Source organism: Trachurus trachurus (genome assembly GCF_905171665.1).
Source record: "Trachurus trachurus genome assembly, chromosome: 14".
Taxonomy (NCBI): domain Eukaryota; kingdom Metazoa; phylum Chordata; class Actinopteri; order Carangiformes; family Carangidae; genus Trachurus; species Trachurus trachurus.
Genome location: NC_139903.1, coordinates 11,357,835 through 11,369,959, shown reverse-complemented (window position 1 = coordinate 11,369,959; position 12,125 = coordinate 11,357,835). Strand labels below are relative to the sequence as shown.

Here is a 12,125-nt window from a genome sequence, read left to right as displayed (position 1 = left end):
CTGACACACCACCACCACTGCATGTCACTGGTCTCATCTCTCCCTGTGGATGTTCATGATTATTTGTCTGTGTGGTTTTGTGTTAGATGCAGGTAGTGAGGTGAAAACTACTGCTGAAACTTTCAACAAATTGATATTTGTTTGCAGATTTGGACACATTCAAGTTCAACTGAGGATGAGTGGCAGGTTGCACAAAAACTAGATAGTGAGCAGATTTGGAAAGCAATTATCAAACATACTAGCTGATATTTTAGAGAATAAAGCAACACTTGGGTCATCATACCTGACTACTACCATTATAAACCATGCAGCTGTATGTGTTTTCTTTGCCCATCACTTCTGACTGCAGGTGTCAGTTTTATTGAACAGGATAAAAGCTCTAGACTCTAAAGAGCAACATTATATAGATTAGTATTTTAAAGACTGTAATGAATGTGCTGAATTTGGGCTACTAGCACTACCAGTACTAATAATCCGAGTTATATTACCATATCCAACACAATGCTGGTTAATTTGGCCATATATGGACATTAAGCCTACATCTCGACTAGTATTTTCTTAAACCAGGCTTTCATGTCTCCACCTGTAGTTTCCATGTCAGGTTAAATGGTTTAGCCTCCGTCCTCAAAGTTATCAATCAGTCTAAACAAATACAACTTTAGGCTTAAGGCTTGTTGTAGCTATAGCAGATGGCGCAGTAAATAAAAAGATTTAGCAGGCCCAAATCTGGACGCTAGGTTAAGTCCCAACAGTCAAACTCAATGTGGGACACACCAGTCACTGTAACCGTAGTAAGTTGGAGTGATAAAAAAAAAAAAAAAAAAAAGCCAAGTCAGGAGCAGGAGAGGTGTGTGCGTGTGTGTCTGAGAGAGAGAGCGCTGGAAGGAGAGAGCAGGAACTAACGACACACACACACCGCGTCCACCGTAAGATTGTACCGAGCCGGCGGAGCTTGCTACTTTAACAGCTAAAAAAAATGCTGTGCATTACTTCTGCCTCTCTCATCAAAAGCACCCGGATCGTCCAGTGCGCTAGGCTGCTCCACATCTCTCCTGTCGTCAAGATGCCAATTCAGGTAAAACACTTACGGTTGTGAAGCGGACGGTTTTTAAGCCTGGTCGTATGGACGTGAAGGAGTTGGTATATATATTTTTTGCCGTAAAGCAGCAAAACTACGCAGTTAAATGTCAGTCAGGAGTTTTTTGGAGCTCACCCACCATGCTAACTGCCAAGCAACGTCGCCATGACAGCCGGCCGTTAGCAGGACACTGGGGTGTTTAACGTTTAGCGTGAACGTTCTATCTTCGTCGTGAACGTTCCATCCTCGTGCTGTCTTTACCCGCAGCAGCACCTGAGACAAACTGTCAATGATTACAACCAGAGCCGCTCCGATTACAACCAGTTACAAACCGGTTGGTCCACTGACTGACGCAACAATGACAATCAAGTGACCCTTAAAACCCTTTGAAAGCCATGTGCGCTGAATATTACAGTTGTTGCCGTGTCTCTGTGCCATAATGTAGCGTTTAAAGTAAGAAAGCGTGTTTAAATATAACTTTATTCTTCAAATAACCAAGGCACTTACAGTTACCACAAAGTGCGTGGACTGGATTCAGTCGCTCAAATACCTTTTTATTTGATCTTATACTATATCCAAGGGATAACATGGTTAAAGTTTGATATTTTGATTGCTCTTGTTGAAGGATGTGATGAATGAAATAGCCTAGATGTGTCCTTTATTATTGTTACTCAAAAATGTAATTGAGAATTCGGCCATTTTAACGACAACCCTCCATCTGTTTGTGTTATGTCGACCTCCAGTGGTTGATATTCACCAATATCAATCCTGTTAAGATTATCTGATTATCTTTAATCATTTGCTACACCACCAGAGTCTAATCTAAGCATTAATGAGACGACTATTTGGAGACTTGGATATTTTAATAATCCTGGTAGTGATTAAATAGCTTTAAAAAAAAATCAAATTAAAATAAATGTTATAGGCGGCCTATCTTTTCATAAGCTTTGTGCATATAGATCTAGGCTACTGAATGCCCTTGAGTGACTGTACGTGATAAAACAAGCATTAACTTTGGTTTACAATGATGAATATTATCCTGCTGATGTCCACACTAACAGCACTGTCACATTTTGGTACTCTAGCCAGAAAACAATGTTTTGAACACATCTTACCTGCATGAGACAGAAATATTGGTATCATTTGTAGTAGATTGAAAAAGTAATCCTATTTTACTAATTTATTAATGTCTCCACCAGGCTGGTGAACGTCTCCCTGCAGTGGAGGTCCAGGAGGGGGAGCCAGGAAATAAGGTGGCGATGGACCAGCTGTTCAAGGGGAAGAAAGGAGTCCTCTTCGCTGTACCTGGGGCTTTTACACCTGGTTGCTCCAAGGTGAGTCATCAATTTTGTCAACTTTGTGTGTGTTGTGTTCTGTACACAATTATCTTTGAATCAGGTGATCATATATTTGTCCCATTGCATTGCAGACTCATCTCCCAGGTTTTGTGCAGCAGGCTGGGGACTTGAAGAGTAAAGGTATACAGGAGGTCGCATGCGTTTCTGTCAATGACGCATTTGTCATGGCTGCGTGGGGAAAGGAACATGGAGCAGATGGCAAGGTATAGTCTTCATCTTTTGTGTGAGAGGCTTCTGTGCAAAATATTTGAAATAACATCTGACCACATATTGTCATAATTCACAGGTTGATGAAAATGATTCAGTTGCTCACTGATCTTAGATGTTAAAAAGCTGTGGACGTTTCCTCTCAGAGAATTTGTTTGTGGAAATTCAATGGGGAATTCCTATTTCTGGCCATTTAATGTATGGTCTCAGTAATCTGCTCAGCACTATTACAGTGAACTAGACTGAGTGAATAAAAATGGCTGTGTCTGAATATGTGAATATAGGCTACTGTAAATGAAATACACAATAATGGCCCAGATCTTTAGTTTTTGCTGTTTTCTGCTGCAGGTTCGAATGCTGGCTGATCCCACTGGAGCATTTACAAAGGTAAAACTAAATATCTGGGATATTCAAATCCTGTTTAAAGTACTGTGACTGTGTGTGTTCACGAGTCTTTCTCTGTCTGCTTCTCAGGCAGTTGACCTGCTACTTGACAACGATCAGATTGTGCAGGCACTTGGGAACAAACGATCCAAGAGGTAATGATTGTTTTATCCATTTCAGTTTTGTAGTAAACAGATTTTTAGCATGTGTTGAAGTTTTTAAGTTGAACATCTGCAATGAGTGGGCCAAAGTTCAATAATAACATATTTGGTTATATTCTGAAATCACTTTTTCTCTAATTTGAATTGTTGAATTTAGTTCATACTCCACAATAAACCTTTATTTGATCCGTCCAAAAAAGTTGCTTGGATCTGAGTAGGTCTGACTGTTTCTTTTACATTTGATATTTACAGTTATAACTCAGCCTTTTCTTCATCCTTTATTTCAGATATTCTATGTTGGTGGAAGATGGGGTCGTGAAGAAGATCAATGTGGAGCCTGATGGCACTGGGCTGACCTGCAGCCTGGCTACCAATATTCTGTCTGAGCTGTAGGCTTATTCAGAGTTGAAGAAACCTTAAAACCCCAAGTTACTGTTAAAGTTGCACTAACATACCCTGTCCCAACTCCTGAAAGCTTCCCCTTCTCCCAAAGATAGATGCAAGTATTATGTGGATGCTAGTGTTGAAAAACACACACTGAAGGTATTAATGCGCACAACTATGCCAAAATGGCAAAGGAGGTTTTATCAACCTCTGTATACTGTTATTTGTGAGTAAATAAAATCACCCTGAAAGCAATAATTACCGTTTTCCTGTGTAAATTGTTTAGTGAGGCCCAGAGTCTTTTTTTCATATGATTTAGGCTACAGAAGAGACATCTTAACCCCTGGTAAGCATGCATAGGATATAAAAGTGCTAGTGTAAAGAAGTAGTGGTGAACATAACGCGTTTTCAAGAAACGGAGAAAGACATTTGATATGAAAAATATAGATTTCCACCTTAAAATGTTGTTTTAATACGAAATATTTTCATAGATCAATATAGTGACTGTATTTCCTAAAGTGAGCAAGCCTCTGGGCAGGATTAGATAGCAGCTCTAACAACTTTAAATCAGTTCTTTTAATTACTCAGTACAAGTAGTTAGCTTCTTTCATTGCAGGTAATAAAATCACGACATCAAAATGGACCAATAGAAGTCTATTAGCCCTTGCAAAGAAAAATCAGTCAGTTGTAACCATTTGTAAGGCTTGTGTTTGTTCAGACTGGGCTGGTTTTATTTATTTATCCTGTCAGTCAACATTCAGGGGACAAAAGACGTTTCTACCTCACCCCATGACGTAATGACGCAGGAGGCCGGCAGGCGACGCAGGCGACGAGTTGCATTGTGGTTGCCACCGGTATCTCAGTCTGGACAGAAACAGAAACTAAACGGCAGTTACTCAGCAAAGTACGACATTGTCCAGCTCGGGAAAAGACTCACAAAAGGTACAGTAGTACACAATGTTAAGAGCTTAAACACGCGGTAGGTAAAATGTAGCGTGAGGCGATAATTAGGGGGAATTTGAAGAGTATTTAGCAAGCTAACTTCGAAGCTAAATTAGCGCCTAAATTCTGACCACTCTCCACTTCGCATCTTCATGGCGTCGGTTTCACAGACTATGGTACCTACGATGGTGGATGTTTTAGGGTTATCCTACTTGATGAATCGAAACTGAGAGAGACCCTTGTTAACAAGCAGGGGGTTATTCTTTGTTAAACAGTAGTTAAGGCAGTCTGAGGCTAATGGACGTTAGCTCGTTGTGCCAACAGAGGATGCATTGCATTGCGCGCGTAATTCAATACTGAGGGCGTAACGTTATCGTGTTGATTTAAGACTAGTTAGCAACATAGTGGCTGTAAAAGATAAACAGGCAGGATTGTTTTATGTGGTGCGCCTAGGTGTGGAAACATTTATCAAAGGTAAAAAAATTAACTGAATCGAGACCAGGTTAGTGAACCTTGAATGCCTGTTTACTGGATCGGCCACGTTAACCGTTATCTGTAAAGTCTGTACGTTTTACTACGGGCATTGATTTGATTAAATAGTAGGCTATGAGCGTTTAAGTTATTTGAAATATGCAGTAATACTTCTCATTGTGTCCAGTTTTAACTTGGCCTCCCCATTTAGCAGACAGAGTTTGTCCTGTTCAGTAACTTTATGTATAGTAGAGACATGAAATCAGGCTTTCCACTGAGCCACTGATGAGTCGCAGCCATGAAGAGTTATAGCTTCAGTACTACCGCTTTGTGTTTATTCAAATCAACCAACTTCTCTCCTAAACCTGCAGACAAAGCTTTTGTTTTGTTATGGCTTTACTGTTGAATAAAAGTAATTCTTTTTACAGTCTATGAATAATAGCCATGCTCGTTGTGTGTCCCGGTAGTAGTAAGAGAAGCACAAACAACGTGAAAGAGAAAATGCTAATGACACAGTGAGTAGCACTGTATGGTAAATGCATGAAGAGAGAAAGAGAAAGGAGTGGGTCAGGAATTTCCCCACGTAGCAACAACAACATAGGGTTGGTCTCACCTGAGACTAAACAGATCAGTGCAGACTGCAGAGAAGATAACACAAGAGAGATCAAATCTCTTTTCCAAGTAAATTTGCCCAGTAAGTGACTGTATGTTATGGCTGTAAGTGCTTCTAAGTGTTCATTTGATGTGGATGAAAAATACTGTACTAGTTAAGTGTCTGCAGCTTCGCCTCATAGTTCAGTCCCTACTGTTCAAGCAGCAAAAACAAACATAGTATTCAACATAAATGTTTTGCTTTTAAAAAATGTTTTGTTGTTGTCTTTGTGTTACAGCTCAGTTGTTGGTGATCTGTGACAGCCTAAAAAGCAGCCATGTCGTCGACATCCCAAAAACATAAAGACTTTGTGGCGGAGCCCATGGGCGAGAAGAGTGTAATGGCTCTTGCAGGCATCGGGGAGGTTCTTGGCAAAAGACTGGAGGAGAAAGGTTTCGACAAGGTGACATACTTGATTTCATTATTAATAGTTGTCTGTCCAATGATTCAGAGGACTACGATGACAAAAGTCGAGCTCTGATGGATAAATACTTGTCAACTATTCGTCCCATTGTGTTGTACTAAAACAAATCTGAGTCTGTTTTTATTGCACTGTTTAAGTCGCCGGACCATCCCTTTTAAACATACCAATCTATTCATAGGGCAACAATCACAGTGTCTACTCACCTGTGCTGTTTTTCAAGTTCTCATTTGAACATACTAACATTGCTGTTGATGAGAGTCCCATAACACTTGGACTTTGATCTTAATTAAATTTTTCATTTTGTGCCCATGCATATCTCCTCAGGCGTACGTTGTCCTCGGGCAGTTTCTGGTGCTAAAGAAAGACGAGGAGCTTTTCCGCGACTGGCTGAAGGAAAGCTGTACGGCAAATTCCAAACAACAAGGTGACTGCTATGGCTGTCTTAAAGAGTGGTGTGACGCCTTCCTATAAACCTTTGAATCATTATTTTCTACTTCTCGAGTTGAAACTGCCCGTTACCTCGTCAGTAATCTTGACTCAATTCAGCTACACCATATATATATATATGAAGTGACACTGTACACACTGAGGTTAATAAAAGTCAAATAGTTTTTAAATTATATACTGAAAGCTGTAACTGCATTTCTTATATCCTACAACCCCCAAATACCAATAACACGTGACCACACTATTGGTCTTTGACATGTAGCTTGGAAGCTCTTTGATTCTTCTTGTTCACATTTTAACAGTAACTCAGTTTTAGGATAACAAGATGACATTTCTGTCAGTAGTTCGTATGTGCTGCAGATATTTTCACTGGTCACCGTGAAAACACAAGCATAACTAATAACAATATTGATGATTTATCTTCATTTGGGTGTATATTTGAGTCATGTCACTCATGCAGCATGAACATCAGCAGGACCGAAACCTAAATGCAGACTTCATTAATGTTATTACAATTGTGTGTGAAAAGTCAAAATGTTTGTTCTATACCAGAGCTGCTTATGTTCATAATATCCATTCTGGCGAAAATCTTTGTAATACTGCATGTCTGTTGAATTTTAAATTTATGGTTCATTCCTTGTCAGAAATGTACCAACATTACATTTTTTGAACACAATGTTGCCAGTTCGATTTTGTTCAGACATGGTACTTTAACATTGTGTAATGTGATGATTAACCAGCAATGTCCAAACTAACATTTCTACTCTACTTTTACTCTTGGCCTTTTTTTGCCCCATTTGAGTGTCTTTAATGCCTTTGGGAAGTTGCTATAAGCTGTATTTTTTTTAAAAAGCGCATTATATCACAGTTTGGTATCATGTACTCTTTAAATCGACTGATGTTTTAATGATTTCTTCAAGTGGTGGATTGTTCATTTTGAAGTGAATTGAATGTGACAGACACAAAAAGGAAAACCTCAAAACTGGTGACACTGGTCTTTGCAAAAAATTGTTGACTTCTTTTAAAATATTTTACTGACATTTTGCCATTTTAACTTGAAATCCTTCTAATAAAGAAACTGAAATAGCCAGACTCCCACATCTGGTCTGCGTAGAGGTGGTTTGACCTCGAAGATGGAAACGTACATAAATAAAAGGTGTCGCAGCAAACTAAAAACAGTCAAAAAAGTCTCGGTCTGTTGCTGGTGAGATATCAGCATTTTCATTCAAGAACCTGTGAGTCTACAATTAGCTTGACAATGGTGCTAATTTTGTTAGCAGTAAACAAAGTGTGTCGTACCTGCCTGAAGTGCTACAGGGTGGATGCATTAAGTGTAACAGACATCCAGATTGATGCGACATGCATCGGTCGGCACCCTGTTAGCCCACTAGTCGTGTGTTTAGATGCTGTAGCCATATGATTGAATGTAATAGAAACTCAAATAGAAACTGTATCTCGCTCTGCGAATCATAAAGAATGAGGCCCAACTCATCTTTTCTGATGTTTTAAGATCAGAGCTGTGATTTACGGTCAAACAACAAATGGTAAATCACTGATTGTGGTTTTGAGTAAAGACAGAATATCACATATACTTTCTATTTTGAAAGACAGACACAAGCCGAATTGAGGTCAGGGCTTCATTGCTGAGCTTGGTATTAGCTTTGACTGTATATCTAAACATTGAGATGCCTTAATGCATGTTAGTTTAAACATTATATCAAGCCAGATGAACTATAAAATCTATGTAGAGCATGTCTAGGCTGTATCACATAAATGTCCACACTCATTGATGAAATGCTTGCATCCACTAGTCACCAGCTAAATGAAGATGTAACCATTGTGTAGCAGCTCCTTGTTAAAACACTCGCTAATGTTTGTATTTGACTGTGAAAACTCTTCAGTTTTTATATTGCTCTTGTTAAAAAAAAGAAAGAAAGAAAAAAAGAGGCAAGTTTCAGATTTGGGGAATTGTTATTTTCTATATGTTCATTCAAATAAAATCACAACTGAGAAAAAGCTTTTGATGACAGGAGGTTTTTATTTCAATGCTTGATATTCCATGGTTACTTTTTCGCCAAAGCTCCAAATTTGATATTTGCAAGACTTTGAAAACACATTGGTTAATTTCTGAAATGGTCCAGAGCAGGTGCTCCCAAAAGTTTCTTCATGTCAAAGATGCAGTTTCCTTTTTTTAAATATTGTGGATATGGTTTAACAGAACTAAACACTTGCCTGCGCTGCTGTAGATGGAGAAATAACCATGGAGAAAGTGAAACCTTAAATTAAAATGGAGAATCCTAGGTCATTCTCATCTGCCTTCGTTTCACATGAGTAAGTAGAGACGTTGGTCTTTTTGTTGGTTTTTCTGGAAACTATCGAAACATCCTTCTGCTCTGGAGAACATCTCAGACCTGATCAGTTCAAATGATGATGTACACTTGACTTTAAAAGTACAATATTGTCTACTGTATTTATTTTTTTTGCCTTAAAGAAATAGAAAACTGTTCATGTGACAGACTCACGATAACCGAATAGCTGATTTTATTTCAATGGCTTAGATTGTAAATGATATAACCATAACCCCTGGAATGTTTTTTTTGTTTTTTCATTTGGGTCTGTGTGCTATTGAACTATAAAATCTCGATATGACAGTGATCAGATGCTCAGAATTGTTGCTTAAGTTTCACAGTAGCACCTATGCACACACGCACACACACACACACAAACTTCCACATCCACACTACAGCAATAGTATAGAAATGAGCAAAAATGCTAAAATCTTAATAAAACCTTGAAAGAAAGTGATTATATGATTATAATCCACTCATAAATAGTTGTTGTCCTTGTTAGATATACAAGTAACTGCCAAAAAAACAACAACAGGAAAACAAACAGAGTAAGGAATACAAAAAATATTAACAGTAGCTGGGATGCAGCTGTAAGTGTTCATGGAGAAACATTCTGTATGAAGACCTACTTACTGTTTACGTAAAGCATTTCTGTTGTGATGGAAGATGGGTGTTATACCTGCATCACCAGATGGAAACTTTTGTCACTTATGGGAAATGTCGTACTTAATTACCTAACATAGGTTTGTCTTTTTTTCTCAGTTGCCAGATCTCAAACGTGTATATGGACAGTTTATAATGGGGAGAACCTGCAGCCCTGATCTATCAGCAGCATCTGAGACATGTAGCACCACCGTAATCCAGAGACCTTATGTGGGAACTAGGCGTCCCAGTTAAATGTTTCAGATGCAGCAGGATCCACGTGGATGACTCGTGGAGCCTGTTAAGACAGGTGATGCACAGAAAGACCTTTTTGGCAGTTACCTGTATTACATATGAGTATGAGATGTACATGTTTTCAACCAGGTGACGGCTTTTCCTAAATTTCTTTTCTTCAGACTTCTAGCCTTGTTTGTTTTGGGTTTTGATTGCGTTAACTCACTCTTTTTTTGATCGAGTGTTTAGGTTTCAAATTCCCATGATATTTTTGCTCTTCCCCTCTAACATTGAGACGCATGTTAGCAGTTTAAGAATTTAGTTCAAGACATTTTCTAGTTCATTATGTACTGTACATCGGCAGCTTTTATGCAAGATTACTATAGTACATTGATGTCTTATTTCAATTGGAAGTACGTGTACACACTGTACATACATGTACATACTGTACAGTTGTACTTTTTAATCACAACAATCCCTGATTGGTCTCAAAGCAGAGCGCAGAAGAACTTCTTCTCCCTGAAGGGGTTCTCTGAGGTTGGCACGGGGGTGATCAGGGGGTCGTCGCAGGTGTGTGCATCGCAGTAGGCCATCAGATCAGCGGCTGCCTTCGATACCTGGTGGTGAGGATGAGCAGATTTAGAGCAGGTCATGAACTCGATTAGGTTAAATGAGACAGTTTTCAACTATTAGTCTGTTCCAGAGAGAAAAAAAAAGGCAAAGTTCATCCTTTGATTGATCCGTCTCTGATCACAGCTTGAGTTGCCTTGAGGGTTGTCAGGAAATAAAAGCCTCCATTTTTATAGATTGAAAACCACCACCTTGATTCCATTCATTCTCAAGTGTATCTAGGATATCTCTGGTTGATCTCGTTTTTGTCAACTATTTCCTCCCAGGTAAAGGATGTGCAGATGAAGGAGTTAGAGTTTTGAGTAAATTCAAACCTGTGTTTATGTCTAATATTTGATCCTACTGAAAATCAACATTTAAGAGCCCTTATCACTTAATTTTACACACAGATCCATGTTTGTTTTTAAAGTTTATACATTTAAGTATGTTTCAGTGACATAGCTCAAACAAAAAAAGAAATTGTCAGAATTAAATGTGGTATATTTAATCAAAACTAAATGATCCACTTCACAAAACACACAAAAAAATAATGTGTCTAGATTGACATATCACTATAAATAGTACATACAAAAAAACCAAGATGACAGGAAGTAACTTATTGATCAATTTGACGTAAAAATCAAATGTTGTGGTTGCAAATGTGTCACGACAACCAGAAATAACAGAAGACGAGGACAAAAATAGACAACAAAGCCAATAACAAAACTGGAAAGAATGACATGTAAGATTACAATTAGTTGCTGAAAACAGTACAACGAACATGTTTTACTCGTGTTTGCATTTCATTTTTACTCAGACTCTTGACACTAGAGTCAGAGTCTTTTTGACAACAGAGATAAGAGCCTCTCTCTGACCGTTTCTGAACACAACCATGTCCTGGTTCAACCCTCTTACTCTGTTAACCAATCACTTTGGTGACCACAGCTGAAAAGTGTTTCAGAGAGTCTTGCTAATGTTGTTTACATTAGCATATTTGTCCTCTGTTGGATTTTTTTTTTTTTTTTACACTGGTGAGTTGTTCTTTTAAAAGAGTCAAGGTGCCTCTGCACGGTGTACTTGATGCCATTAGGAACATGATAGAAACCAACACCATTTGGAAACTTTCCAGTGGGAGGCACTGACTCATCTGAGGAGGTCACCGGAGCTTTTTGACATCTGCAAACCAATGTGAATGAATCTTCTGCACTGTCCTGGACAACTTATTATTTTAGCTTTTCAGACAGTCAAATTGAAAATTGAATATGTAAGTGTACTGTTTTTATAGTTATTAACTGCTCCTGTTTTTCCTGTATCATATGAGCTTTAAGGTATCATGATGTACGGTACATCTGAACCTGAGGGTTGAGCTTGTCTTACCTTTATCCTGCAGAAACTAGCTTCAATCTTCAGTTGCTCTACCAGCTTCCTGGCTTGGCCGACACTCATGGTGCTGTTCACTGGGGTGTCTCCTTTCATCCTAGCCACAAACACAACAACATTTATGAATGTGAACGAGATGGAAACATATAAGTTCTTTCCTTTTTTTATTTTAATTGAATAACTTTCCCTTTAATCTTGCATCCAAACGCCCTACTGCTTTACCCCTAGAAATACAATAAATCACTTTGAATTTACTTCTAAAAGACCAAAAACCTATAAATAATCTTCACATTCACAATTACAACTGAAATCTTTATTTCATTCATGCACCGAGGTTCATTAATATTAGCAAAATTAGCTTTTCAATACTAGCCCTCTGTAGGAGGCTAATCAAATGATCTATA

At 38.5% G+C, this 12,125-nt stretch overlaps 3 protein-coding genes across 3 annotated transcripts; 2 read left to right on the top strand and 1 right to left on the bottom strand.

The window, feature by feature from the left end:
- Positions 1-808: 808 nt before the first annotated feature.
- prdx5 (peroxiredoxin 5) lies at positions 809-3,830 on the top strand. Its single transcript, XM_083986527.1, has 6 exons — positions 809-1,075; positions 2,278-2,412; positions 2,508-2,639; positions 2,992-3,030; positions 3,118-3,182; positions 3,476-3,830. The coding sequence occupies exons 1-6, from the start codon at positions 977-979 to the stop codon at positions 3,579-3,581; spliced, it is 576 nt and encodes a 191-aa protein (XP_083842653.1). The 5' UTR covers positions 809-976; the 3' UTR covers positions 3,582-3,830.
- A 564-nt stretch (positions 3,831-4,394) lies between these two features.
- Positions 4,395-8,490, top strand: banf1 (barrier to autointegration nuclear assembly factor 1). The gene is made up of 3 exons (XM_083987473.1): positions 4,395-4,514; positions 5,876-6,040; positions 6,386-8,490. Exons 2-3 carry the CDS (start codon positions 5,915-5,917, stop codon positions 6,530-6,532), a joined length of 273 nt encoding a protein of 90 aa, XP_083843599.1. The 5' UTR covers positions 4,395-4,514; positions 5,876-5,914; the 3' UTR covers positions 6,533-8,490.
- A 1,730-nt stretch (positions 8,491-10,220) lies between these two features.
- Positions 10,221-11,817, bottom strand: gng3 (guanine nucleotide binding protein (G protein), gamma 3; the record flags this gene model as incomplete). The annotated part of the gene is made up of 2 exons (XM_083986073.1): positions 10,221-10,349; positions 11,719-11,817. The coding sequence occupies 2 exons, from the start codon at positions 11,815-11,817 to the stop codon at positions 10,221-10,223; spliced, it is 228 nt and encodes a 75-aa protein (XP_083842199.1).
- Between the last annotated feature and the right edge of the window lie 308 nt (positions 11,818-12,125).

Bases quoted from the DNA above. Each gene is read 5' to 3' on its own strand.
- prdx5 (XM_083986527.1), top strand. From the start codon at position 977: ATGCTGTGCATTACTTCTGCCTCTCTCATCAAAAGCACCCGGATCGTC. The intron at 2,413-2,507 runs GTGAGTCATCAA...ATTGCATTGCAG, and splicing joins TTACACCTGGTTGCTCCAAG to ACTCATCTCCCAGGTTTTGT. The intron at 3,031-3,117 runs GTAAAACTAAAT...TCTGCTTCTCAG, and splicing joins CCACTGGAGCATTTACAAAG to GCAGTTGACCTGCTACTTGA.
- banf1 (XM_083987473.1), top strand. From the start codon at position 5,915: ATGTCGTCGACATCCCAAAAACATAAAGACTTTGTGGCGGAGCCCATG. The intron at 6,041-6,385 runs GTGACATACTTG...ATATCTCCTCAG, and splicing joins AGGAGAAAGGTTTCGACAAG to GCGTACGTTGTCCTCGGGCA.